Source organism: Alosa sapidissima, chromosome 17 (genome assembly GCF_018492685.1).
Source record: "Alosa sapidissima isolate fAloSap1 chromosome 17, fAloSap1.pri, whole genome shotgun sequence".
Taxonomy (NCBI): Eukaryota; Metazoa; Chordata; class Actinopteri; order Clupeiformes; family Clupeidae; genus Alosa; species Alosa sapidissima.
The window spans coordinates 11,366,652-11,394,509 of NC_055973.1; the positions used below are offsets into that span (position 1 = coordinate 11,366,652).

The 27,858-nt window shown below is 41.2% G+C and overlaps 1 protein-coding gene across 1 annotated transcript; it reads right to left on the bottom strand.

The window, feature by feature from the left end:
* Positions 1 to 63: 63 nt before the first annotated feature.
* ptchd3a (patched domain containing 3a) lies at positions 64 to 27,591 on the bottom strand. The gene is made up of 4 exons (XM_042067039.1): positions 26,791 to 27,591; positions 25,842 to 25,969; positions 25,586 to 25,731; positions 64 to 1,745 (listed from the first exon to the last, which is right to left on the bottom strand). Exons 1-4 carry the CDS (start codon positions 27,484 to 27,486, stop codon positions 97 to 99), a joined length of 2,619 nt encoding a protein of 872 aa, XP_041922973.1. The 5' UTR covers positions 27,487 to 27,591; the 3' UTR covers positions 64 to 96.
* Between the last annotated feature and the right edge of the window lie 267 nt (positions 27,592 to 27,858).

The window sequence follows — 27,858 nt, forward strand, 5'->3', positions numbered from 1 at the left end:
ACCTTGATCAGAACCTTGTTATGGGAGAAAATATGTACATTTTATTGGTTAAAAATCAAAATCAGCCGATATATCGTTTATTGGTTCTTGAAATCCTCAAATATCGAAATCGTTCTTTAAAATCCCATTTTGGTCGGGCTCTAATGCATCGTTCATTTTTTTAAATTTTGTTAAATTTAAGTTGGTGATGGATTTGTCACTTTCATTTCTTACTATTTTTCCACAAACCCCAAAGAATGTCAAAAACACTGGGATAAACACAAGTCCATGGACAGCCCCAAAGGAGATGACAAGAAACATGATCTTAAAGAAGGTTCTGAAGATGTAGCTCTTTGCTGCTGACAGGACAATAACCCCAGCAATTGTTGATAAAGCTCCCTGGATTATTGGATACCCAAGGTTAGAGAGAGCATCTATGGCTTTTTCATTGGCTGTTCTCTTTTCACTTGAGACAAAGGCGTAAGAAATGTGTGCAGAAAAGTCAACAGAAAAGCCGATGCAGATTACCAGGTTGATCATGGAGATGGAGTCCAGATTAACGTCCCACAAAGCCATGAAACCGGCTACACCTGCTATTACAGAGGCAATGGCAAAGGTCACCCACAGAGAACAGAGAGGATGTGGAATCAACATAAGGGCAATGACCAGCATAGCGACAGTAGCCACTATGATGTTCTGGATGGTATTGCTGACAATGACGGCATACTGATCAAAGTAAATGAATGCTGGGTGGTACACTGTTAAGTTTACCCCATTTGCAGACTCACCACATTTACTAGCGGTGTTTCTAAAAAAGTTCAACATGTTATTTTCGTCTACTGCAGTCCGGACATTAACTGTTGGTATAAAGATTCGGGAAACTTGAATCACACCATCTTGAATATTAACATCTTCACTGAAGCCTGACAGTTTAAGAAAGCTTGGTAAAAACCTCATGAATCTTTTCTGGTATGACATATCAAAACCAGTACCCTTTCCATATTCCACAAAGGCATCAAGCCATGAAACAGTGATATTTTCGGGCACCATGTCTGAATCTGCAAACTGTCTAACACAACCCATGAGATTGTCTCGTGCAGTCTTATTCCAATAGTCAAATGTTTTGTCTTTTATAATTACCATAACAAATGGTCCAAAGTCTTTGAAATACTGATTCTCATTATCATAGTAATTAACAACGTATGAGTCATCTGCAGCTAGGTTTTTCAGATCTATACCCTCTTTCATCTGAAAACAACCATACATGCTCACACCCACATATACAAAATAGAGCAAAATAACAAAGACCTTGGTGTATCTTTTAGTTAAGAATGGCCCATAATACTTCTTGAAGAAGACATTGATGGGCATTTCCTCCTCTGCACCTGTTTGGTGATCATAAGCTCCTCCAACTGAACAGGCATTGCCCTTGTTGTCTGGATTTGGAGTTTCAACCTTCCTGAATGTAAGCCAGTGTCTGTTGCTTCCCTCTCGTCGTCCATTCAGGGCCAGAAAAGCACCGAAGAATGTGATGTTGTAGATGTAGCAGAAGAGGATGGCTGTGCCGGTGTACATGCAGAAGGACTGCACAGAGCGAAAAGGAGTCAGGAGGCCGATGTAAAAGGCCAAGGCATCAGTCAGAGTGGTGATGGTGATGGAGACTGCCGCCTCCTTGTACGTCTCTGCCATGCGATCTTCAACCTTGTCATGAACCCTCGTCTTCTGCCAGCAGGAGATCATGATGAACATGTCATCCACACCAATACCTATAGAAAGGGTTTTGTGCACAAACAAAGCAAAATTCTTCAGGAGTTTGATTTCATAATGTGTTAATAAAATAGATAACACTTTCCCCAAGATGCAGAACAAAGAATTTTGTTCAGTTAATTCTCCAAAGCAATGTCTGCATGACTTACAAAAAAACAACATTGTCTGTTTTTTTCCCCGAACATGACATACTACTGCTCATATACTGATCTTGATGTGCCATCACTTGTGTGAAAGTAGTATTGCCAAATTTCTTGCCAAGCCCAATGTGTTGTTTATTATATCAGAGACAATTCATTCGGAATGGGTCATGCAAGAAGCCTACCTATTTTCTTTGTGATTGCCTCTATTACATTGTAACACTACAATCTTATATACTGTACCATATAGTATACTCATTATAAATGTAAGTGTCACTCAGCAACCGTAGGATAACATCAGAAAAATGTGCAGTGGTCTCTTATTTGTTTTCCTAGAGCTGTGTGTAGGTGTAAAATATTAATATATAAATATGGTTATGGGATTTGGCAGACGCCTTTGTCCAAATACAAAACAATGTAGTACTTAAATTTATCAGGGAACAATTTAAAAATATAGCCGCAAGCAGCCATGATGGGCCCGGGCATGTGTGGCTCTGGGACCCGTGCCGTTTTGGAAACCAACAATGCACTCCTGTGGTGCGAGTGTCAATGCACATATCTGATGTGCAATTTGTTTTTGCAAGTTTTATACATTGGAAACACGTACTCACTTCCTGTTGGGTGTGACATTTTACACTGTGACGATGATACTCACTAGGTGACACTTCACCAAATATGTAGGTTGCAATGATGTGCCTCTTTGTGTCTGTGTGTGTTTTGACTAGTGACATCAATTAGAACGTTTTTTCGTGTCAGCCTGTGTATCTGTGTGTGCCGTTCTTACCTATGTTTGCAATGTACAGGCAGGTCAGTGTTGTTGTTGTTGTTGTGTGTGTGTGTGTGTGTGTGTGTGTGTGTGTGTGTGTCAGTGTGTCAGGCGGTTGCTGCTCTTTGGAATAGGGGAAGCTCTGATAAAAATGGTAAATTATTAAATTAATATTATTAAGGTGCTATATTGTTCTTTGAGGGCACAAATTATCCCAAAACCCAGAATAGACCAAACAGTAGGCTATAGAGTTGGCATGGCAGCTTGGAGGCAGTTTAGGCTAGCCTTCTATAGTTATTTCTCTGTGTATGTTCATCTGCCTTGCTGTTTTATTTTTAATCTCCCCTGGTGGGCTTTTAAAATTTGAGTAAACATTAGCATAATGTAGCCTACACGAGTGTTTCTCAAAGTGTGGTCCGCGAGCAGATGTGATATATAATATAGAGTTGTTTGCAAAATTGAACCAACTTGTATGTAAATCCAAACAGTGCAACTGCAACACTGTCTATGTAAGATATATGCCAGTTTAAATCATATGAGTCCTCTGACACAATAACCAAAGTGCAAAGACAATAAGCAAGGTGGTTCAGTGAGTAGGCCTATTGTGTAGGCTAATAATAGGTCTAATGTTTTTTTTTTTTTTTTTTAGCTAGGTGGTCCGTGCATTTCTTTTTTATTGCTTAAGTGGTCCTTCGTCTGAAAAAGCTTGAGAAACCCTGGCCTACACCGTTATATAGCGCCAGGCACGTGCAGAGAAGGGGGGCTACAGGGGCTCTAGCACCTGCCCTTTTGCCCCTTTGATGTCCAAGTGCCCTTTTGACAAGACCCGTTTTTTACTATTTTAAATTTGTAATACTTCCGCTAGTTCCAACTTGAATATTCGCTAAAATGTCTCATTAATAGTTTGTGAAATTAGACATTTACAAAAATAACAATTTTCTGTATTAATTGAAATGCCTTACGGCCACCAATCCGTGACATCATACATCAGTGTTTCCCCTACAATGTATTCATCAGCGGCGCCGCACCGCTCTTGGAATTCAAGCGCCACTGCAAAAAAAGTTGGCTAATTAAAAAAACAAAAAAAACATGCAAGTGAACTTCAGGAACAGCTGCCGTTCGTTCAGGTTTGATGTCAACAAATAATAGTAGGCTAACGTTGAAGGCGCAGTCAGGGATTCCACAGGAGATCATGCTTGTTTGTGTTTATGTTTAAGTTTATTAGCAGATGCAATTTTGTGCAAAAAAAACGTAGCCTACATTATGTTAACCAAGGAACCAAATTAAACACGCCAGCGAGGTAGCTCGCCCCTACCTTCAGTAGCCTATTCCCAGATAAATTCCACGCATTGCTTCGTTTTTGTTTGTGATACAGGCAATGCTTTCAAGCCCTGTGTTGCTAAAATACCTAGGCTGTGAAACTAAGGTCTAGCTAGCCTATTGGTGGGTTTAATTGAATTTGAGTAATAGGATACGCAACCATTTACATCTGGAGATAGTTTGTAATTCCTGTAGAGCTCACCAAAGCTTTTTGAGCATTTATTTTACCAAATGACATGGAAAACATAATTCATTTCATCCACATATTCTTATGCACCATGCACAACAACGCTACTAAATTAGCTTAAAACCGTGAGAATCAAGCAAGCCCCACGGGCCGTCACACCCTTAAAGTGACAGGCACTCAATTCGACTTGCATAGCACCAATACAGTGTAATGACATGAAAGAGAAGTCTATATAGTTTATACAGTGCTGTGCAAAAGTTAATAAAAAAAAAATAGGACATCAATTATTTTTGAATGCATCATAAATAATTCTAATTAGTAATAGTTTGTACAGTGGCCTACAGTGTACAGTGGCTAATTACTAATAATGTAAATGAAAAAGGTGAAAGAAAAACATGAATAATCCTGTTCAAGTACTGCAATAATCATGCTTTGTAAATGCTTGTCTTGATGGTTATGTCATAATTTGTAACACTCAATCTGAAAAAATCCACCAGAAGTCACCATTTAAGGAGTAAATTTTTCAACATTTTCTTTTTTTTTGGGGGGGGGGGGGGTGGGTTCCTACGATCAACAGCACCGCTGCTGGAAAATTTTCTAGGGGAAACACTGTACATTCAGTGAACTCTCAGAAGGTGCACGCAGGCACAGTGCTGCAGGAGACGTTACGCATGGTAAGGTCACTTGGCAGTTAGCCTATCCTATCTGAACATGCAATAGTATTCAGCTTAGAGATAGAGAATAAAATGTTTAAAGTTGTTTCATGTTTAATGAAGTAGGCTATCAAACCCGTTTAAACCATGTCATGGTCCATCCATTTCAATAACCTGGCAGCTTCGAAAATCTAAGGCTGAACGTTCATAACATATTCTGTTTAGGTTACTATGTTATAGTAGCTTAGGTTAGTAGACCTAGTTCATAAAACAGAGTAGGCAAACCTTTTCTAAATCGTCATAAGCCGACGACATAGGCTACTGTAGTTGTTTAACTAACCCAACTCCACACGTCGTTCTCTGTTTATAGTAGGCTACATTACGCGTCATTTTACTCAGTGGCCACAAGCACAGCACGTGAATCTGCAAGACACCAGCTTGCTAATGGTGGTAGTTCACTGTGATAAACATTAAAATTATAGCCTGACAAGCCAGACTAGGCAATAACATATTTACTGCCGCTAGGGTGCGTCTAGATTTCTAGGCTATTAAAATTAGCTTTGAATTTAATCAATAAGATGTAGCCTTATACGACGGAGTATTAGGGACACACATGAAGAAAAAAAATATTTTTGCCCTGGCGAGATTAAACTCGACATGTTGACTTTAAAGTCGACATATCAACATTAAACTCGACATTTCGAGAATAAAGTTGAAATATATCTACTTTAATCTCGACGTGTCAACTTTAAAGTCGACATGCCGACATTAAACTCGAAATACAGTTTAAACATAGCCTACAGTTTAAGCTATATAGCCTACACTAACACACAATATGTGGCATGAATAATAGGCCTACTTCAAATAGGTGTTATTTCAGATAGATTGCCGATATTCAGATAGATTGCGTCTTCTGTTAACTCATTGCCGTCATCGTGAAGCGCTGTATCTTGCGGTTATACCATGCACTATTATATAGCTAGAATAATACATGTTTCCAATGATATAATGTTTCTAGGGCTGGGATAAACGATTATTTTTTAAACGATTAATCTAGCGATTATTTTTTCGATGCATCGATTAATCTAACGATTCATTTTTTCAGTCCGATTCGATTTCGATTCGATTATCGGTTATCTCCCCATTAATTGACTAATATCAACTTATACATGTTGATTTACATATCTGAATGAAAAAACATGAATTCTTTAACATTGCAATATATGTTTATTGCTCTTAAGATTTCAAAATAAAAGACTATACAAGTGCAAAGTAATGCATTCTTAGTCAGAGGTAGCATTCAATAAAGTTCAGTAGTGTATAGGTCTAATTGAGTGCCTGGCACTTTAAGAGTTCGTGAGGGAATCCTTGCAATTAACATTAACACAGTTAAAAGGCTGCGGATGTGTGGATGCAATTCATAACATAGTTAGTTCAAATAGTTGGGACAAGCACTTTTGAGTCTTAGAAAACACTTTTCCATTTACATCGGGATTTTGCAAACATTCAGAGTCAATAAAATGAGCCCTGCATGAGAAACGAAATACAAGCAGCTGTAAGTAAGCATGCTAAACTTGACATCCAAACAGTATTCTAACGTTAGCTTTGAGATACTGCTTGATTGCATAACTTAACTTAGTACATTGAGGAGACTAAACTATGTTGTGATAAGACATTAGCAGAGTTTACTTTAACTTTAATGCAGCAGTTTTGAACAAATTTGCGCAGCATGGTCATGATGCGAAGCGGATTTAATAGCAATTTAGCCCCCTGTGTTCTATACATGGATTTCTATGGAACGTCACGAAAAAATGCGTGCGCAACCAAGAGGCAGAAAGCACCATATACAGCATAGAGCAATGCAAAAGAGCAAAAGAATAAAATGAGTTTTTGTGCTGAAAACTGCACCAATTCGAAATCACGATGGTTAGAGAATGTTAAATATGTTCAATATCCCTAACGGAATGCATGTCTTCGCCAAAAATGACAAAATACGATGTTATATTAATAATCCAAATGAACGTCAAACTTTGAAATATAGTCTGAAATGAGATGTTATTATCATTGAGACAACAGGGGTATACAAAAAAATCCGATTGTAGCTTACAGCAGCCGACTATTTAGGTTAAGTTTATAACGTTGTGGACGGCCACCAAGCGACTTCTGCCTCAAGGCTGCGCGCGCATCTAGTTTTGTTGGTAAACGGGAAACCCGTGTATGCAGTGCTTCTATTATGTGTGGCAACAACAATCCTTCAACAATCGTGAATATTTTGTTAAATGCACAGGAGGAGCAGCGGGCTCGTTACGAGAGAGAGCGGGCGGGGCGAGGAAAGGCTGCGTGAGTAAAAAGTGCAGCTCAATGAAATTATTTTATCTTATCTTGTCTATTTAAATAGTACAACATAGAACATCAATGTGTGGTGGGCGGTTTCGATTTCGTGGCGCCCAGCCACAGATTAGTCAACGTATGGGAAACACTGAAGGTGTAAAATTAAAAATATTTAGCAGCACACGTTATGCTTGACGAATCGACGCACATATTTTGCGTCAACGTATTTTTTGCGTCGACGTCATCGATAACGTCGACGCGTTGTCCCAGCCCTAAATGCTAGTAGGCTACAAAATGTTATTTCACTCTGTTTTACCTGTGTAAGGGGTGGCACATCCAAATAACTGCCCTTCATGACCCACAGGCCGTCATTCTCCATAGGTTAACATGGAACTAATTTTTCTAAAACTGCTTTTCCATGTCTCACCTGCATAGGAGGCTATAACACAGATATGTATAAGTATATCGGCCTATACTCTTTTGATCCCGTGAGGGAATATTTGTGCATTTACTTAGAATGGGGTTGCCTGGTCGGGAGGACAGCTTCATTCTCCCTCCATAGACATTCAGCAATAAGCTGTTTTGCATCCATTACAAACAAACATGCAATGTGAAAGTCTGGGATTGGGGAGAACACTTACCTAGTCTAGTGCATAAGCATGAAGTTGAAAAAAAAAAAAAAATTCTTCATGTGTGGCCCTAATACTCCGTCTTACTTATAGCCTATGATCTCTGTGTAGACAATAGCCTAATGAAAACTGAAAAGACCTATCTGTCTGTGCCCTGGCTACAGTAAGCCTACAGTAGGCCTACATGCACTCCTATTGAATTTTCAGAACCAAGGAGAGAAATGAGAAAAATGTGTTACAGCTCTGTCTGCTATTTACACCCATTCTTCTTGATACATAATGAATAAATATGAAAATGTATAAAATGTTTATCAGTACATTAGACTACTTTGCAAATTGCTAAACCATATAATAGCCTGTCCCACCACCATCATTGAAATAGCATAATGCTAGAATTTAAATGCAAAAAAAAAAAAATGTTCAGCTCAGGTTCAGATGATTAAAGCTTTATAGGCTAGGGAATGTAAAACTTAAGTTCCAGTTTACACCATTCAAATTGTGTATATCTTTTCTAGCTTTCGTATGCATTATGTTCTATAAAACATGATATTATATTCTGCAGTGCAATGTGGACAGTGTGAAATTATTGAATAGAAGATGCTTTATTTTTGAGAATATAGTTTGTATACCGTCTGATGGAAGGATACAAGGTATTTTTTGAGTTTAACTTGTGGTAGCATGATGCAAGATTCCATGCTGCACTTTTTGCAAATTTCATATTTTTATTTTGTGGATAGTGTGATAATTGTGTATAATATGTGTATAATTTGCATGTAGCCTGTATTCTCTATTCTCTAAAGTTAACACGTTTTCTGAAAATTTTGTTCCATGTGCCCTTTTTTTAAATTTGAGCCCCTGCCCCTTCAAAGGTCTCTGCACGCCCCTGTATAGCGCGCTACCTAACTTTGCCTAAATACTAATGCTGTCAGTTAAACGCGTTATTAAAGGCGTATATCAATTTTTTTATCGCGAGATTAACGTTCTTTTTGGTGTAACAAACTTTGTAGTTTTTTCACAAGCTGTTGCAACAACTAGTAACGTTAGAACAACTTCAACACCACACTGGATCTAGCTAGACCATGCTGCATGTACACGCCCCCTTTTAGGGGAAAGGGAGCTGTTTGGATAATGGAAACTGTGCTATCAGAGAATGTCTAATAAGGGGAGAACTGCCACTCTCGGAAAACTTCCGGTTTCTGAACTGGTTGCAGTTCCTTCTGTGGTTCCACATGAAGGCGCTCGTCCATGAGTGCAGAATGCATGGAGGTCTATGGAGCTGTACCCCTCAAAATCCACTTTTCTTGGGATATAATTATTTTTGAAGTAATTTGAGTATTGTATTCGAAAGGGGAGGCAAAGAAAATACACTTGGTTGAGTATTATATTTTTTAAAGTCACTTAATTGTTCTAAAAAGCCTTTCAAATGTGTCAATGACGTCATTCATTAGCACAATGCTAGCGTGTTATGTGCAACAACGACCCAACCTGTAAGAAATCAAAAGGACATAAGTACTCGTTCATTCAACTTTTGACCTATAACCCATGTTGAAGTTATACAAACTACAATCAAATCTGAGATTTGTCAACGGCAATCAGGTGAAAGAGACAAATTTAGCCGTCTAGCTCCATTGACTCCCATTCATTCTGCACTCATGGCGATCGCCCCCAGTGGAACTCTGGTGGAACTGCATCCAAAATTCGGTACAATGGGACTTAATATGGAGTGGCAAGGCTCTCCGTAGACGGGCTCTGGTGCTATGCTGCATAGAAGTGGGGAGCGAAAAGGGGTTATACTTACTAAATCTTAAAACAAACGTGAATAAAAGGCACAAAATAAGATTGATGTAAGAGTTATCTGTGTGTTTATGGGATTAACGTGACCATTATGTTCCTATTTTTTGCTCTTTCCAGTTTAGCCTAGGAGTGTCACGAATGTAGGCACAGTCAAACTGCCCGTGGCTGACTATAACGAAGTTCGGCAAGCTTAACTTTACATGTCATAACATCAACTAAACATAAGTCACACATTCATTCTATAACTTGTAATATGAACGTAGCCTTTTCCCTACAACTAGGTGAGATAATTGGCTATGCCTGTTATACTGAAGTTAGCTAGCTAGCGTTTTACATGTGATATGGTAAGTGTAGCTAGTACATTCTCTGCTAGTACGTGCTGAATGGGCTAATGTAGACTACATCGTTTCGACATGAGTAAGTTACATACACATAATTCTTTAGAACTGCTGTGTTAGTAAAATTATTGAATGGCCTGTAAATTAATAACTAGATGTAACGTCAAGGTGTGATTAGGCTATCTGTCTTTCCCATTAGAATCAATGATATATGTATGTTAACTTGTTTTCCGCTAAAATGGGGCGTGATGCAGATTAAATGTAGCCTATCTTTATGATGATGCTCCTTTAGTAGGATACGTAAAGGCATGCTGCACACACTTGTTTGGGCTTACGAGCCGGCCAAAGAGTAGATTCGTACAATAAACACCAACGCAGTTCTGAACTCCCGGTCAGCTGAAGTGTTTTAAATTGCTGTGGACACCGATGCCGACATGAGTGCGATGCACTCTGCTTTCGACATTCATTTACTGTACATTAGATTCCATTCTTTTCAATGCAACTCTGCACACCAGCATCGCACTTTACCGCCGTGTAAATCACGATTCAGTTATATTTGGTTGACGCGCTCCATAAAATCCATTGTTCATCCAGTGTTTTGCGTGTTAAAAACTTCGGCGCTGATGTGTGTGGCAAGTGACAGTGCACCATAGACTGTAGGCCTATAAAATGGCAGTGCACTTATGTCGAAAAGTTTGTTTTCAACAATAAATGATCGGCAAAACCTTATTGCTGAACAAACTAGCCATGAAGATGAACATGTTTTCAGCATGTTCTACTTGGAATAGTAGGCTAGAAACTAATGTAATAGTGTTATTTGATGCGATTTTCCGTGATATTTTAGAAGGTTGAGCTTAGAGCAGGGGTCTCAAACTACCGGCCCGCGGCCTAAAATAATAATGTAATTCGGCCCTTGAGGATATTTAATTGCGACAAACGACACTGATTAAAATAGACGATAGATCCAAGTACGGTGACAAATCTCATTTGTAGGCCTACTCTCCTCCACTAGTTGCTAGACAGACATCCAGAGCTTGATTCAAGCCCAAAATTGCTGCACACAGTTTTCAGGAAATACAGTGTATTAGCCTACACGCGAGAAACATGAAGACGTGCATTTGTTTGTAATGACGCGGAAGCGATGCAGGCCATAGTTTTGCACAAATTGAAGCAGAAATAGGCCTACACCAAATGTTGAAAAAACGTTCACGTGTGATGAAGTCTTGGGTAGGCTATGCTATTCACCTATTCTGATTCTGAAGGAGAATATCTGCCCTTTGGAGATTATATTATGATCGATCGTCTATTGACAGTGATAGTCACGGTGCGTCTGTGAATGGAGGTGCGTCTTTGCGTACGACGGTGTCCACTAAGCATACCATGCTTATTTCGACCCTTTGCCCAAAATAGCGAGGTGGCAGTGGTAATCGTGATGATAGTGTCCGTAATGGACGTGGTACAGACCGCTCTAAAGAACTACAAAGTCACCCGCGATAGGAATTTGACCAGGCTACTTTATTGTAGACCTATAATAATGGTTTGTGGAACAGGCTAATAGTTTATTATTGTTTCATCTTAGGTTAATTTGTTATTTGGGTAATATGACAAAATAATTTGAGGTGCTTACCATCCAGTGTCAAATTACAGTAGATGGGTAAATTTACCCCCTTCATAAACTTTTGTTTATACTCAAAGATGTTTACATTTACAGTAGGACTTTATCTCTGACCACTTTCAAGCCATGGCCTTTTGAAATTTTGATATGCCAGGTTTAAATAAGTTATGAGAGGAACATATTTTTATTTGGTGTGAAACACACACATACCTGTTTTTATGCTTTTTTGTTTCTTTTCATATTTGTATTTAAAAAAATACTTGCATTAAACAATACTTGTATAAAAAAAAAAATACTTGCACTTTCTGTTTGCAAAAAAAAAACTTTTACTTGTATAAAAAAAATTTAAATTGCATTTTAGGAAATATTCTTTTTTGTATTATTCTTTAACACTGACGCAGCCCTCCAATCAGATGACGTTGGCAGAAGTGGCCCCCAGCTCATTTGAGTTTGAGACCCCTGTCTTAGAGCAATCGCCTCTGGTGTGTATGTGTCTGTGTGTGAAAGAGAGCATGTGGGTGGTGTGCAGGGGCGTATCAAGCTTTTTAAAAGTGTGGGGGTTGTGGGATAGGAAAATGAAACAATCTTGCCAAATTATAAATAACTTCCTACAGGGACGTTGTAAGTATTTTCGGAGAGGGGTGCAGACTATATTGGTGTCTGGCAGTTTCTACCCCGAACAAAAATGAAATTCTGATTGCTAAACACACCATTTTAATGCAGTTTGGGAGGGACAGAAGAAGCAGCACCCCTCATATGACATGTAGGCCTACATGATCTACCTATCACTTCACTATTTGACACTACCCTACATGGAGACATATCTCATGTTATAAATCAAGAAATCATTTCAGAAATTATGTTTTGTGCATATGGGTTAGCAGGCTACAATAAATTGCCCTAACAGACAGCAGCCTAATTTTGAGGTATCACTAATACCTAAATAAATATAATAATAAAGAATACAGAACTGTAAGCTCAAATTCAAAAACGTTTGAAGTCTACCCAAACATATGCAAAGGGAATATAAATAAATTGTGTTGCATATAGCCAGCTTAATTAATGTCAATTTAAAGATTATGATTAGCAGTTTCTATGCCTTTTCCATTAATAGTTACAGGAAGCCACGTTGTTGTTTAAACTATTGTTGCTTCTAGCCCACGTTACCTAGTTTCACTTGCTGCAGGCACACATTCTATATGAGTTCTACATGCTACAGCGTTATATGTAAGGGATAATATATTGTCCGCCGGTAGTTATCAGAAAATAAGTCCCGACAGGGAGAACAGACGCGTTGATTCTCTGCATTTACACATTGTGACAAAAACTGTCAGTCAGACAGTGAATTTTGGTTTACTAAATTAGCATAATGCGGTAACAATTATAATTTCAATTCCACCTGAAATCTGCTCACTGCAGACTTTATAATGCAGACCCAAGCAGCAGCACCTTGAAAGATGCACACTTTGAATTTGATCAGAGCGGCTCTGGTTCTTCACTGGCTAACTTGATGTGATTGGCCGGATGACCATTCAATCAAATCAACAGACCTATTTGTGTCTCTTTGTGTGTGTGTTATGGTAGATACAGTTCCAACTCTTTACGGGAGCGTTTATTTTCATATTTTACTTTCACTTTAATCTGACAAAAAGTGTGGGGGATAGAATCGTGTTCCAGCAAAAGTGTGTACGTTATAACACTCACATCCCCCACGCTTGCTACGCGCCTGGTGGTGTGTAGTGAGACTCGTGTGTTTTTTGACTGGTCATATTAATAACAATGTCTTTTTTTGTGTGTCAGATTCTGTAAGTGTGTGTATGTGTATGTGTTTGTTCCAGTGTAGATGTGTGAAGTCAGGACACTAGTAAGTTGATATAAGTAAGTATATATACTCTTGATCCTGTGAGGGAAATTTGGTCTCTCAATCCATGAATTAGTGAAACACACTCGGCACACAGTGAATACACAGTGAGGTGAAGCACACACTAATCCCAACGCAGTGAGCTTCCTGCTACAGGGCGCTCGGGGAGCAGTGAGGATTAGGTGCCTTGCTCAAGGGGACTTCAGCCGTTCCTACTGGTCGGGGTTACAAGTCCGAAGCGCTAACCAGTAGGCCAAGGCCCAATGCACCAAAACTGAATTAATCTAATGAATCTGACATCAATATCCAAAATATATGGGGGGAAATCCTTCTATTGCCAGTTGGTGGTGCTATACCACACATATTAATTAGGCATGTGAATATCATCATAATAACAATATCCAATATTTTCCTTAACCAATTAACCAATGTGTAGTCAATGTCTGGCACACTTCCTGTTTGGTCAGCTGGTGGCGCTAGACCAGGTTGGCAGTTTGGGCATGTGGATATCATCAGATTTATATTAACTAATATTTGGTTAATAAATTCCAAAAACTATTATGACTTTGGCTAACTGGTGGCGCTACGGCAAACAGGCATATTGGATTGTGTTTGGATGTCATGTACAGCTAATCTGATGAATCTGATTGTGATATCCAACAGAAGTGGGGGAATAAAAACATATTCCTTCTCTTGCCAATTGGTGGCGCTATGCCAGGCATGTTAAAGGAGAAGTTCGGTGTGATATTGACCTAAAGTGTGTTGAAACATGATACCGAGTGTGAACGCATATCTCATAGCTCACCTCGGCTTGTCCCCTGCACTCAGAAATCTGGTTATTAAATCCGCTAATTAGCCAATGCTACCAACAGTTTTTCGTTGGGGGTGCCTCGGGCATCGGCCTAGCCATCCAAATAAATCACTGTTTTACACAATTTACGAGGCTCAAAGTATCTCCATATTTCATTGGTAGACTTCCGAGGGCCTTGACATTTAAAACGAGACATTGAGAACTTTGAAAAAGCACTGGTAGTTTATTTACAAGACGATTTATAAAGACAGTACCTTAAGAAATGTTACCGTTCGACGCCATCTTGAATTTAAGTTTTCAAAACAAAACCACACCGGAATTCTCCTTTAAGTAGACTAACCCTCCGTTTTCAAAACAAAACTTATCATCAAAAGATCAAGCAAACCCGACCATTTGCGTTTGTGTTGGGGAGCGCAATGTTCCAACATTTCATTTGTTTACTATGCGAGAGTATCCTAGGGGAGAATTGGTACAATCGTAACACTTTTATATTCTCTCCATTCAAACTCGATTTACATAAAGCTGTTAAACGTGAAAGCTGTGAAATTTGGCCAGAAAGGAGTCATACATGTTTAGTTCATGAAAGAATTAAAAAATATGTTCTACTTTGTTAAGAATTTAACTTAACAGCGACATGTAGCCAGACACAGCCATTAAAACGTGCGGTAGCCTATGGTTGTAACATTAGCATAAGAGTCATGAATGTAACAGTTCTAAAATCGTGATAGCCTTGTTGATAAACTGCTTATTATGACCGCCGCGCAATTTTTCGCATGGCCAAATTTCTGTCAAGGATTCCCAGGACACTGAAAGACCGGGGTACACGAAACTTGATGGGCATGTAGCCCCACATGGATAGCATGGAACCATCGTTTTTCGTTTTCATCTGTCGCCCCCCCGCTGGACTGGACCCCCCGAAAGGAGGGTAGGGCAGACACAGTTTTCTGTGAATATCTCGAGAACCGTAGGGTTTAGGAGGACCACCTTTTTTTGTATGTTGATCTTAAGGGGCCATGTCAACCCATTCTGTAACGTTACTGTAATGTTCTCATTTCATGTATAGTGCCACCTAGTTAAAAACAAAAAAGTAAAAATGAGGTGTTGTAATCGCAGGTATCTGTGACCTAACATGGTCAAAACTGCATGAAATTGGAAGTGTAGGATCATTATGACACCCTCTGAATGCATGCCAAGTTTCGTGGAATTCCGTTCATGGGGGGGCCACACAATAAATTAATTTATGTTACTGTACACCAACTGGCCGGTAGAGGGTGACACGGGAATCAATTTTCACTCCCGTCCCATCCCGAGCCCGCACAAATACTCCCGTCATATCCCGATCACGTGACAGCCCCCCCCAAAAAATGCTGTCCCGCAAAATCCCGAGAGAAAGACTCCCGAATCCCGTCCCGCTCCCTAAATTGATGTCTAAAGTTATCCGACTGTTAGGCTACCCAGTAGCGTGCGGTGACGGTGACCATACATTTTGGTAGGGCAGAAAGCCTTGTCTAACTTTTCTTTAATAGCCGATCATTTTGGGCTACATTAAAATGACATATTTTACAGGACTTTGCTGTAGGCTATGCTTAAATCATTTCATAGTCAAGAATTGTAGATCTCATCCCATCAGTTAAGTTTGCACCGTTCTCATCACGTTAAACCAGCGAAGCATAGCAACGTTGTTGCTATGGGTAAACAAAACTATTTTTTGTGTTCCGCCATGGTTATTCGATAAATATACTGAGGAATGCGATCGTCGAGGTGCCATGCCCCAACATTGCATGACACATTAAACTCAACGAGAATCGCTTTCCCGGACAGCTCGTGCAATTGAATAGAGCTGTCCTTTGCTGACACTTTCGCAAACACTAAGGCTGGGCGATATGGCTGAAAACTGTATCACGATATAAGTATTTCATATCGGTCGATATTGATAATTATTGATTTTTTTAAAATCTATTTCAGATAAGGACCAGAAGGGGAAAAAAAGTTCAATTTAAACACTTTTAAACACTTTTATTTTAAACCTAACCTTCCTCTGATTTGAATCACCTCAGTTATCAATCAAAGCAAACAGGGAAAAGAAATAGCAACACAATCATGAAAAACACTCAAATAAATAATTGTGCACATAAGTCTGACTGAGCAGCACTGGTTGAAGCCTGGAAATATTGTAAACAAAGTAATTTGCTAGATTATCATAGTAAGTCTACTGGTTAGACTGTTCAGTTTCCCCACGTGTGTTTAAGTTTCAAATGAATACTTTTTCTCCTTGGGACAGGCACGTTTGAGTCTTGGAAAATACTTTTCCATTTGCATCGGGATTGAGTTGATTAGAATTTAGCAGTCAATTTGAATGCAACAGTTTTGAACAAATTCGTGCAGCGTGCTAATGATGCTAACCGGATTTAATAGCAATTCAGTCATCTTGCACGATTGTGAATGCGCACGGGGCAAGGACTCATTGAGAGTCTGTGTTGAGGTAGGCCTACTTCTATCGTCTACTCTGGTAGAGTTGCACATACTAGCTACAATGCAAGATATATTTAGCCTATTTATTTATGGACAACGTAAGGCGGGAGGTGTGTGTTGCTTTTAATTATCGAATGTTCTATCGAACGCATTTTTTATTGATATCGATGTGACGCCCCTCTGCTCCCCCTACGGGCCATCTGCCGTTTTCCGTGGTGGCCACACGGGCAGGTTGCCGGCTTGCAGTGGGGAGACTTAATTAAGGGAGATTGGCCTCACCTGGCGCCGGTGTAGGCCTATCTATATATCATCGCCATCCCTTGTATCACTCTCTCTCTCTCTCCCATCGTTCAGACACATTTTTGATACACGCACTGCAAACCACTGCTACTCACTTACATATGACTAACACGCATCCATACACCTTAATTTTTCACCCCCTAGACATATCCATTCATTCTAGATCACTTTAAATAAATATAATTTATTATAATTGGAATCTGTTGTCAGCCTCTTTTGTATTGTGCCATGAGCCGGGCGTAACACAAATTGGGAGCTCTCCGGAATATTTTTCTCCTGTAAAATTGTAGCGTGGCTTCATTCATATATATTTTTTTCTTTTTCTCGGCATCGTCAACCGCTGTGCACTCCAGGTAAGAAGCAGTTGCTCAGCTTGGTCAAGAGGCCTTTCCTTCGAGCACTGTTTTGTTGTTTTCCGGGTATATTTATTTTCGTGTTTGGTTGTTTACTACTTATCGTCGGAAACAATCCCGGGAGGGAGTTTGTTAAAACTCCTCTAAGGGGCACGTGAGAACGGCTGCACTCAATGGAGGGCAGTGAGCCTCAAGCCTGGCACGCTTCAGAAGCGACAGGTGGGACAGAGTAGTTAACGACAGGTCTGGAGTGCACGATGGTCCATGCCGGGGTGAGTAGTAGTTCTTTTTTCCTCATACACTGATTTTTTTAACGAGAGAGAGAGCCAACTGCGTGTGTGTATTTATATTGGTTTCGTTCGTCAGATATGGTTTGTAGCCCAATAGCTATTTCGTAACGTTATTGCCACTTAGAGGCCTGTAGCTGCTGGATTTCAGTTACGATTGGTGGTGGTAGCCTATGTAACGTTAATGTGAAATCGTTGTGAACAGCAGTAGTTTAGAGGGTAAGTTTGTCTTGCTTACCTTTGTTGTCGAGTAGCTTTAAATCCAGTGTTGGGCTTGTTTAGCTGATGCTGACGAACTCACCCATTTGCAACTAAGTGGTGAGCTAAACTGTGTTAAACTGTTTTGTTTTGTCCCCTGTTTGGTGCAGTAGTTTGAGCTACCATTAAGTTGCGTCAGAGTTCTCTATCTTTGTCTAGTAGGCCTGGCTATGCTATGGAAGCTGGGATTGTGGAAATGCAATTCCAAATGTAATGTCTGCTTATGGTAAGTCAGTTTAACATTTTATGGGTTGTAGTAGATATACTGGGGACGCCTAGTTTGTCCGACTAGCCTTATGAGTGTTAATTCTTCTAACAAGAGTAAAACGTTCTGTTTGAAGGGTGTTTATTTGTTTAGCATTTATATTTATTTCTCTTCCTTTTTCTGGTTTGACCCAAGTTGTGCGGTAGCAGCAACCAGTGCACCTTTATGCTGATTATTTGTAGGCTGTGGCCTGTATAAATTGTATTTATTCTGCATTGAGGATTGTGTGTCCTGCTGATCTGTGTCCTTGTAACTTAGCATTATAATGTCTAATATTGTTGAGGAGTTTATTGCTCAGCCCACTGAGGGGATGTTGGCCTATCTCACTAAGGAGCAACTAGTGCAGGTAGCCGAGCATTATAGAATGACCCTTATTGCTCAAAAAAAGAAAAATAAGGCTCCATTGTTTAATGCTATTAGGACATTTCTTATTGACCGGGGCGTACTGGGTATAGATGGTCCGTTACCCCTTACGCCTATGTCTGATAAAGAGGTTCGAATGCGAGAAATAGCTGTCCAAGAAAAACAGATGGACACTGAGTTAGCTTTGAGGAAGTTGGAAATGGAACGAGAAGTACAACGCCAGTTTGAGCTTCGCAAGCTAGAGCTGGAGCTTGCTGCCAAAGGAATTGCAGTTCCTGGCCCTGCTCCCGCTCCCCTTCCCCCTTCTCCTCTTGCACCGCCAATAGCACCATCTGATCCAGCACCATTAGATATTAGCAGGTACATTAGGATGGTGCCACCCTACTCTGAGAAGGAAGTTGACAAATACTTTTCCCATTTCGAGAGAGTGGCTACTTCCTTAAAATGGCCCAAAGAGATCTGGACCCTGCTATTACAGTGCGTGTTGGTAGGCAGAGCTCAGGAAGTTTATGCCTCTTTGTCTATTGAAGATTCTAGGTCATATGACTCAGTGAAGGCTGCAATATTGCGTGCTTACGAAATGGTTCCTGAGGCATATCGGCAACGGTTCCGTAATTACAGGAAGTTTGATAAACACTCCTATATTGAATTTGCTCGTGAGAAGGAGCACTTATTCAATCGCTGGTGCACTTCTCAGCACGTAGATTCCTTTCCACTACTTAGAGAACTAGTCCTTCTTGAGGAGTTTAGGAACTGTGTGCCCGATGCTATAGCTACTTATCTGAATGAACAGAAAGTGACCACTTTGGCCCAGGCAGCTGTATTGGCAGATGAGTATGCATTGACTCATCGTAGTATGCCATTCAGCAGGCCTTGGGACAGTTCTCAGAGGAACAGGGTTTCTTTCCAGGGTAAGTCAAAGCCTGTTGTGGCAGAGTCTAATCCTGTGTTATTTCGAAAGGGCCCTAGTGTGTCAACTGAGAAACCATTTGAAATTGTGTGTTTTCACTGCAGAAAGCCAGGACACAAGGTCTCTGAGTGTCAGGTAAAGAGGAAGGATAAGGGGAATATGACTGTGCATTCGCTTAACAATCCTCACTGTGGCTGTGGTGCTGGCAGTGACTGTGGTGGTGATAACTCCTTCTCCATTTATCACCTTAGGTTTTGTGTCTCTTCCAGGTCAAAGCAAGGTGCCTGTGCGCATCCTGAGAGATACAGGTGCGGCACAGTCCTTTCTGTTGGAGGGAGTGGTGCCTCTCTCTGCTGAGACTGACACAGGGACTCAGGTACTGGTTAGAGGCATTGAGATGGGTTTCCTAGAAGTGCCTTTGCATCGAAACCAGCTTTCCTCCGGTTTAGTCAATGGTAATGTTGTGGTTGGGGTACGCCCTTCACTGCCTGTGCCAGACATTGAGTTAGTCCTTGGCAATGACCTAGCTGGGGGTAATGTTTGGGAGACTACTCGGGTTACATCACCGCTACCAGTTGTAGTGGGTGCTCCTCTGACCCCTGACATGCCAGATGAATGTGCCAAGAAATTCCCTCATGTTTTTCCTGTCTGTGCTGTAACAAGAGCTAGAGCTAAGAAGCTACAGGAAGCTGAGGTGCAAGAATTCTTAAATAGTTCTTCGCCGGTGGTCAGTCAGGTTGTTGAAGCAATAGCTGCCATTCCTCCGATTGATGGCCAGTCTGACACTTGGAGAGAAGTTGTATGTGGTGATGACCATTCAGTTGTGGTGACCGAGTCTGATCCGTCAGTGTTCAAGTCTGAAGTCGATTCAGACTTATTATCTAGTCTGTTCCAGGTCTCACGTGAGGATCTCATCGCTGAACAAAAGGCAGATGGGGATCTTAAGAGATTGTTTGCACTTGTGGTGCCTGAGGGAGATGGTGAAGGTGAGACTTTCTGTTACTATGTAAAGGAAGGGTTGCTATATCGGAAGTGGACTGTGACCAAAGACAGCTTCACACATACAGTTGTTCAGGTGGTAGTGCCTCTGAAGTTTAGACAGGCGGTGTTGAAACTTTCCCATGATGGGGTGGCAGGATATACCGGTATTCATAAGACCTATGATCAGGTGGCACGCAGGTTCTTCTGGCCTGGGTTAAAGCGAGATGTCTCCAAGTACATCAAAGAGTGTCATACCTGCCAAATGACTGGCAAACCCAACCAGAAGATACCTGTGGGCCCTTTACAGCCTATTCCTGCTGTGTCTGCACCGTTTGAAAATCTGCTTGTTGATTGTGTTGGCCCATTGCCCCGATCACGAGCTGGTCACTGTTATCTTCTAACAATCATGTGTCAGTCCACTCGTTACCCTTCAGCCTACCCTCTCAGGTCCATCACTTCTCGTGCTGTTCTCCGAACTCTAACAAGCTTCATGTCTACTTTTGGCATTCCGCGTGTCATTCAGTCAGACCAAGGGACAAACTTCATGTCCAAACAGTTTGCTAGAGCATTGCGTCAGCTAAAAGCTAGACATAACATATCCAGTGCATATCACCCACAGAGTCAAGGGGCTCTTGAAAGATTCCATCAGACCCTTAAATCCCTGTTGCGATCTTTCTGTGTTGAGCTTTCCAGTGACTGGGAGGAGGGTCTCCCCTGGCTGCTGTTGGCTATTCGTGAGGTTGCAGAAGAGAGTCTTGGCTTTAGTCCCAATGAGTTAGTGTTTGGCCACGCTGTTCGAGGACCCACAGCCATCCTGGCTGATGAGTGGAACACTGAACAGCCACCTGCTAATGTGTTGGACTATGTCAGTGGGTTTAGGTATCGCCTCTACCAAGCACGGGCTGCTGCTAGGGATGCGCTAGCGAGATCACAGTGTAAGATGCAACGTCTTTTCAATCGTAAAGCTGCAGAGCGGGGTTTTGAGAAAGGGGATTAGGTGCTAGCCATGCTGCCCATCATCAATAGCCCATTCCAGGCCCGTTTTGCTGGTCCTTACACTGTGGTTAAATGTCTGTCTGATCACAACTATTTGATTAGTACACCGGACCGGAAAAAGAAGACGCAGGTTTGTCACGTCAACCTTTTGAAGGGTTACTTCTCCTCTAAGCCTGTGGGCTTGGTGACTCCTCCTGTGTGTCCTCCCTCCTGTCAAGGTTATTTTACTGTGTCGTCTCCATTGGAGAAGGGTTGTGATGGTTGTGATGTTGATGAAGATGTGACTGTGCCCTCCCGTGAGGTTACGGAGGGACGGTTACGTAACTCTGAGATGCTAGCAGATTTGCACAAGCATCTATTTCACCTGTCTAGCAAGGAGAGGAATGATATTGTTGACCTTGTGAAAGAATTTCCATCTCTATTCTCAGATGTGCCGAGCCGTACCACTGTCATTGAGCATGACATTGATGTAGGTTCAGCACGGCCTATCAAACAGCATGCCTACCGGGTGAATCCTACCAAGAGGTCTATTCGGCGGAAGGAGGTAGAGTACCTGCTCAAGCATGATTTAGCTGAGTCCAGTTTTAGTTTATGGAGCTCTCCCTGTTTGTTAGTAGGTAAGCCGGATGGGACCCACAGGTTCTGTACGGATTACCGAAAGCTAAAAGCAAAACCTGACTGTTTTCCCCTTCCCCGTATTGATGACTGTGTTGATCGTGTCGGAGCGGCAATGTTTGTCAGCAAATTTGACCTCTTGAAGGGTTATTGGCAAGTGCCCTTAACACACCGTGCTAGGGAGTTGTCTGCCTTCGTGACCCCGGATAACTTCCTGCAGTACAAAGTTATGCCATTTGGAGTTCGCAATGCGCCTGCTGCTTTTCAGCGCCTTGTCAATCATGTCCTGGCAGGAATGACTGAGTGCAAGGCATATTTGGATGATGTGGTGGTGTTTAGCGCCACCTGGCTGCAACATCTAGCTAAAATCCGAGAACTTTTCCAGCGTCTCTCTGGGGCCAGCCTTACTGTGAATCTGGCCAGGTGTGAGTTCGGAAAAGCAACAGTTACTTACCTTGGGAAGGTGGTTGGTCGTGGCCAAGTTCGACCTGTTGACGCAAAGGTTGAAGCCATTTGTAATTTTCCCATCCCTTGTAATCGGCGTGAGTTGCGGCGATTCCTTGGGATGGTAGGGTACTATAGGGGGTTCTGCCAAAACTTTGCTACAGTTGTTACAGCCTTGACAAACCTCCTGAGTGCCAAAGCTCCTTTTCTGTGGACTGAGGCCTCTCAGCAGGCCTTTGAGGCTGCTAAGGCTCTCCTCTCTAGCGCACCGATTCTGGCTGCTCCCAGATTTGGCAAGCCTTTCCAATTAGTTGTCGATGCCAGTGATTATGGGGTTGGTGCCGTCCTATTACAGACCAGCCCGAGTGGTGTTGAGCATCCAGTATGCTATTTTTCTAAAAAGTTCTTGCGCCACCAAATGGCTTATGCTACGGTGGAAAAGGAGGCACTGGCACTTATCCTTGCTGTCCAGTTCTTCGAGGTTTATTTGAGCTCCGCTCCCAGTCCTATAATTGTTCACACTGACCATAACCCTTTGGTATTTATAGACAGGATGCGAAATTCAAATCAGCGGATTATGCAGTGGAGCTTAATCCTCCAGCCGTACCCCTTGCAGATCCAGCACATTAAGGGTGTTGAAAATGTAATTGCGGATGCTCTTTCTCGAGCATAAGCATGTTTGTTGCTTGTGACCTGTTCCTAGTGTCCAAGGGCCCGGGTGTTGGGACGATCCAGAGATGGAATGGGGTCACAGAGGGTTCTTTTTTGTTTGTTTATTAATGTTGTTTGGTTTGATATTGTGTCTTGATGTTTCCCTAGGTTTCCTGGGTGTAGGCCTATCTATACATCATCGCCATCCCTTGTATCACTCTTTCTCTCCCATCGTTCAGACACATTTTTGACACACGCACTGCAAACCACTGCTACTCACTTACATATGACAACACGCATCCATACACTTAATTTTTCACCCCCTAGACATATCCATTCATTCTAGATCACTTTAAATAAATATAATTTATTATAATTGGAATCTGTTGTCAGCCTCTTTTGTGTTGTGCCATGAGCCGGGCGTAACAATCGATTACATGTCTATTGCGATACATATCGCTATCGTTTTATCGCCCAGCCCTATCGTGAACTTTCATTCATGGGGGGCCATACAATAAAATAATTTATGTGTACATTTAGTGACCGTACACCAACAGAGTTTTCTGTGAATATCTTGAGAACCGTAGGGCCTAGGATGACCAATTTTTGCGTATGTTTGCCTCCAGGGGTCATGTCCCATTCCATATGCACACATGTGCATAAACAGATACACACGCACACACATACATTCACAGTAATCATACGTATGACACAGTAGACATATGTACGCATGCATGCACATGCACACACACAGGCACATACGCAGGCACACACACAAGCACATGCACGCACACACACACACCCACCCACCCACACACACATAAACATAAACATGTACACGCACACATGCACACAATTCAAGAATTTCTCAGAATTATGAACAGGCAAGATGGGGGTGGGGTTGTATAAAATGTATTTTACATGTGAAATCTATGAACTAATCATGTTTTGGTACTTGTTGTGTAGCAGATACCATTGAGAATTGAGTGTGCACAATGCAATTCAGTGAGACAGTTAGAATCATATATGCCTTTCAGCGTGACTTATTTTTGTGGACAAAATGTGCTGGACTGGGCGGCGGTCATATTTTGTACTAGGTACACCTAGTTTCTTTCATGTCTGAAGCATTTGGCCCAGTGGACTTTGAAGTTGCTGCGGCTGTCTAAAGTTTAATTGGCTGTGATGGCTGATGGGGGCACAAAATTCATAATCCATAATACATTTTTTTTTTTTGGGTGGGGGGATGGGAGGGTAGGCCCTGTACCGCGAAACCGCGGTAATTTCCTGCTTACCGACCGTGGTAAGAAAACATCCATACCGTCCCCCAGCCCTAGGTGACGTTCAGTAGCTGAATAACTGTGTTACGAACATACCTACCGGACACCTATGAGCCTATTGTTCTGTGTGCTACTGTGTAGTTGAATAACTTGCCTTTCAAGATTAAATATCTGTTCTTGGTCTTGGATTTCGTGAAATAAATTTCTAAATAAATGTGACTTATATATGGTTTTCCCTCTTCATGACGCATTTTTTAGATTGCTAGTCTATTTTGAGTACCTTAGTTTGTTAACTTAGTTAGCATTGTATTCGGGCCAGCAGTGGTTTGCAGATGCACCCTATAGGAAAAAAGTGCAGGAAAATGTCCCTTCAACAGGTCTGTGAAATTAGGCTAATTAAAATAATGTCCAAAACGCACAAAATCTCAATTACCTCACGTCCTGTGGGCGTGGCTAATGCCATGTATATACAAAAGTTGTTTGTTTTGGGGAGGTACATACACCTACCAAATTTGGTGTGTGTAGCTGACACTATATGCCAACCCTAAGTCACAGTGACATAAGGGGGCGCTATGGAGTTCATGAGCCACGCCCGGAGCCAAGCCTCATTTCATGTGTTAGTGCGCACAAAATCCCAAATACCTCACTTACTGTTGGCAGTGGCTAATGCATTGTACATATGAAAGTTGTTCATCTTGGGGAGATACACCACCTGCCAAATTTGGTGTGTGTAGCTGAAAGTATATGCCAACCACGGGATGAGTCACATAAAGAGGCGCGAGTCCCTGGGCCACGCTGGGCCAAGCCTTTGTTCCTAAGTAGCCGGTGCAACGACTGACGCGTGTACCGACCATGGGAACCACCTCAAAAAAGGCAAAGTAAGGTCCCAAAAAAAGGGAAGAAAAAGAATCCTTACAAAAACAATAGGGCTTCGCACATCTCGGTGCGCAAGGCCGTCCTGACCCTGCGCACCATCGGTGCTTGGGCCCTAAAAATGGGTCAGACTACATTAAGGAGAATAGCAATAATAAACTATGTAGATCAGTTTGGGAGTACAGTACATTTGGATTTTAGATTAGCCTGTTAAAAGTTAATGTGCGACAAGAGAATCACTAGCTTTAAATTGCACGTTTGAATTGTGTCATTGACTGAGATGTACATCTAAACAGGGAATCATGTGCAATGTCCCAACATGTGTCGAGTTTTACAAAGTGAGCCTTACCAAGAATCAGAAAGGGAGAGGTTGCCACAGTCATTGCAAACGGCATCCCACAATACAGAAGCAGGCCGAAACTGGACAGCACAGACAGTCCTGCAGAAAACACCCCAAAGATGGCCACAGATACCTTGTTCCTCACACAGTCCAACCTGGATACAGATGACAGTAGTTACCACACAGACACGTTACCACCGTCACTTGATATCATCTGCCATACAATGGGAATTCAACCATTGTAAGCATGTCAAAGATTACATACCTTAGGCAAGAAATAATTGATATGTTGATGGCCAAAAAATATGTGATGGAAAACAAGGGGGTCACACTTTTGCTATTCTTTTTCAGCTCTTCTTCTCTTGACAATGATGTGAAAATGGATACAGAGCCCTGCAAAAAACACAGACACATACTCTATTATCAAATGGATTAATTTACAGGAATTTATTCATATTCGCAGGAAACTATATTTAAAAAGCATATAGGATAAACCCTTTTACAGAGAATACCATCTCCACAAATGACCAATGAACTTACTTGCTATCATTTATTTTCTCACTTCTTCAATATTACAAAATAGGAATGCTCCTTTTAAAATTCTGATTTTTTTGAAGTAGGCCTATAGTTTTTGGGCTTTTTGCCTTTAGTCAGATACAAATGAGTGATTCTTGATTTCATCTGTGTGAATGATGTAACTTCACCTTTACCGCTCTTGGAGATGTCATTAAAATACCCAACAAATTAATGATGATATGACTCCTCTAAGGCATTAAGCCTATTGACCTACTTTTCGTGTTAAGATGTCATGGGTGTAAATAAAATATCAATGTCATAGGTGTAAACTTAAGTAGGCCTAATGCAATACATGGTCTCCCAAATAATTGTATTGGCAGTTCATTAAGTCAGTATTAACATTGTTGTGTGTGTGGCAAATTTATCAGTTTGTATATAGTTAATAATCTACTAGGCTACCTGAAAAAAAATCAAAGCATATCTTTTTTTTTTTTTTTTTTTAAAGACGAAAATTGAACCTTTCATTAAAGACTCAAGCCCTAAAGCGCCTCTTATGAAACCATAACGGAACCTGGAAGGACCTGTTATTTATTATTTATGAAGGGGAGGGGCTAACGGGTCCTTCCGGGTTCTGTTATGGTTTAATACGTATTTCAACTATCTCACATGCAACAAGACTGCACACATGATCTTCTTACCCATTCAGCATATGTTGTCTCCGATAAGAAAGTCTGAATAAACAAACTCAGCCAGGCATCAGTTTCATTTCCAAGGTCTTCTTCTAAGTAGTAGAACATTCGTATCGCATCGGCGCTCTGAATTTCCTTAGTTTCTGGTCTATATTTAACACCGCCAATAACTGTTCCCAAAAATGTTTTTCTATGAAATGGGTAATATATAGTCATATTTTCAATGTTGCTAGCATCATACGTTACAATATCTAAAACGGCATTAGACACACATTTGTTTTTCTTCTTAGCACACAGGTTTTCAAATGTATTATTTTTACTAGTCTTGAGACTTTTCACTCTCTCGTCTAGTGTAATTATTTCTTGAAACGCCTTTACAGTGAGTATATTAGGTTTCTTCACTAGAATAAAGGACGCATACACGCCCTCGGTGTAGAGCCTTAAGCGGGAGAAATCTTTGCCCGTAGGAAAATGTTGTTTGACAAACGCCCTCTCCTCTTTCGCTGGGCCGTTTAGTGGCGTGAACTGGTCCTCGATGTCATGTACTTGTCTCTGATGGAGAAAGTAAAATCCTCCTCCGAGTGCGCCCGATATCACCAGAGGAAGAATTAAAAACAACCAAGGATATTTACCGATGCAACGCCCAAGTATCTTAAAGGCAGCTGCAACAGGCTTTTCAACGCAGTTTGTTTTACAGTAAGACATGTTTCGTTTCTAACTAGCCTACAAAATGAGCGGTTGTTCTGCTTCTCCCATGGGCTGCCTGCAACTGTCCGAAACAGTTTCAGTTTAGCGAGGTAAATAGGCACGAAGACGTACCAGAAGCCACTTTCGTTTTCAAGAAAAACCATGACGAGGATGACGCAAATCAGATGGCCTCGTGATTTCTGATAACTAGGCTGCTACCATTTCCAGAAAGTAAAAGATGTGTTTATAGCAACGGGCCACAAAAAAAATCTAAAAAGAGATCTCCTGACCCATTGGTTAGCCTACTCCTGAGTCCTAGGCAAGATAAATGTAGACTGAAAATCTCTTGTTTCTCAGATTTTTACATTAAATGTCTCCTGTGGTTTTAGG

Bases quoted from the DNA above. Each gene is read 5' to 3' on its own strand.
- ptchd3a (XM_042067039.1), bottom strand. From the start codon at position 27,486: ATGTCTTACTGTAAAACAAACTGCGTTGAAAAGCCTGTTGCAGCTGCC. The intron at 25,970-26,790 runs GTAAGAAGATCA...TGTTTTTTGCAG, and splicing joins AGACAACATATGCTGAATGG to GGCTCTGTATCCATTTTCAC. The intron at 25,732-25,841 runs GTATGTAATCTT...ATCTGTATCCAG, and splicing joins TCAATTATTTCTTGCCTAAG to GTTGGACTGTGTGAGGAACA.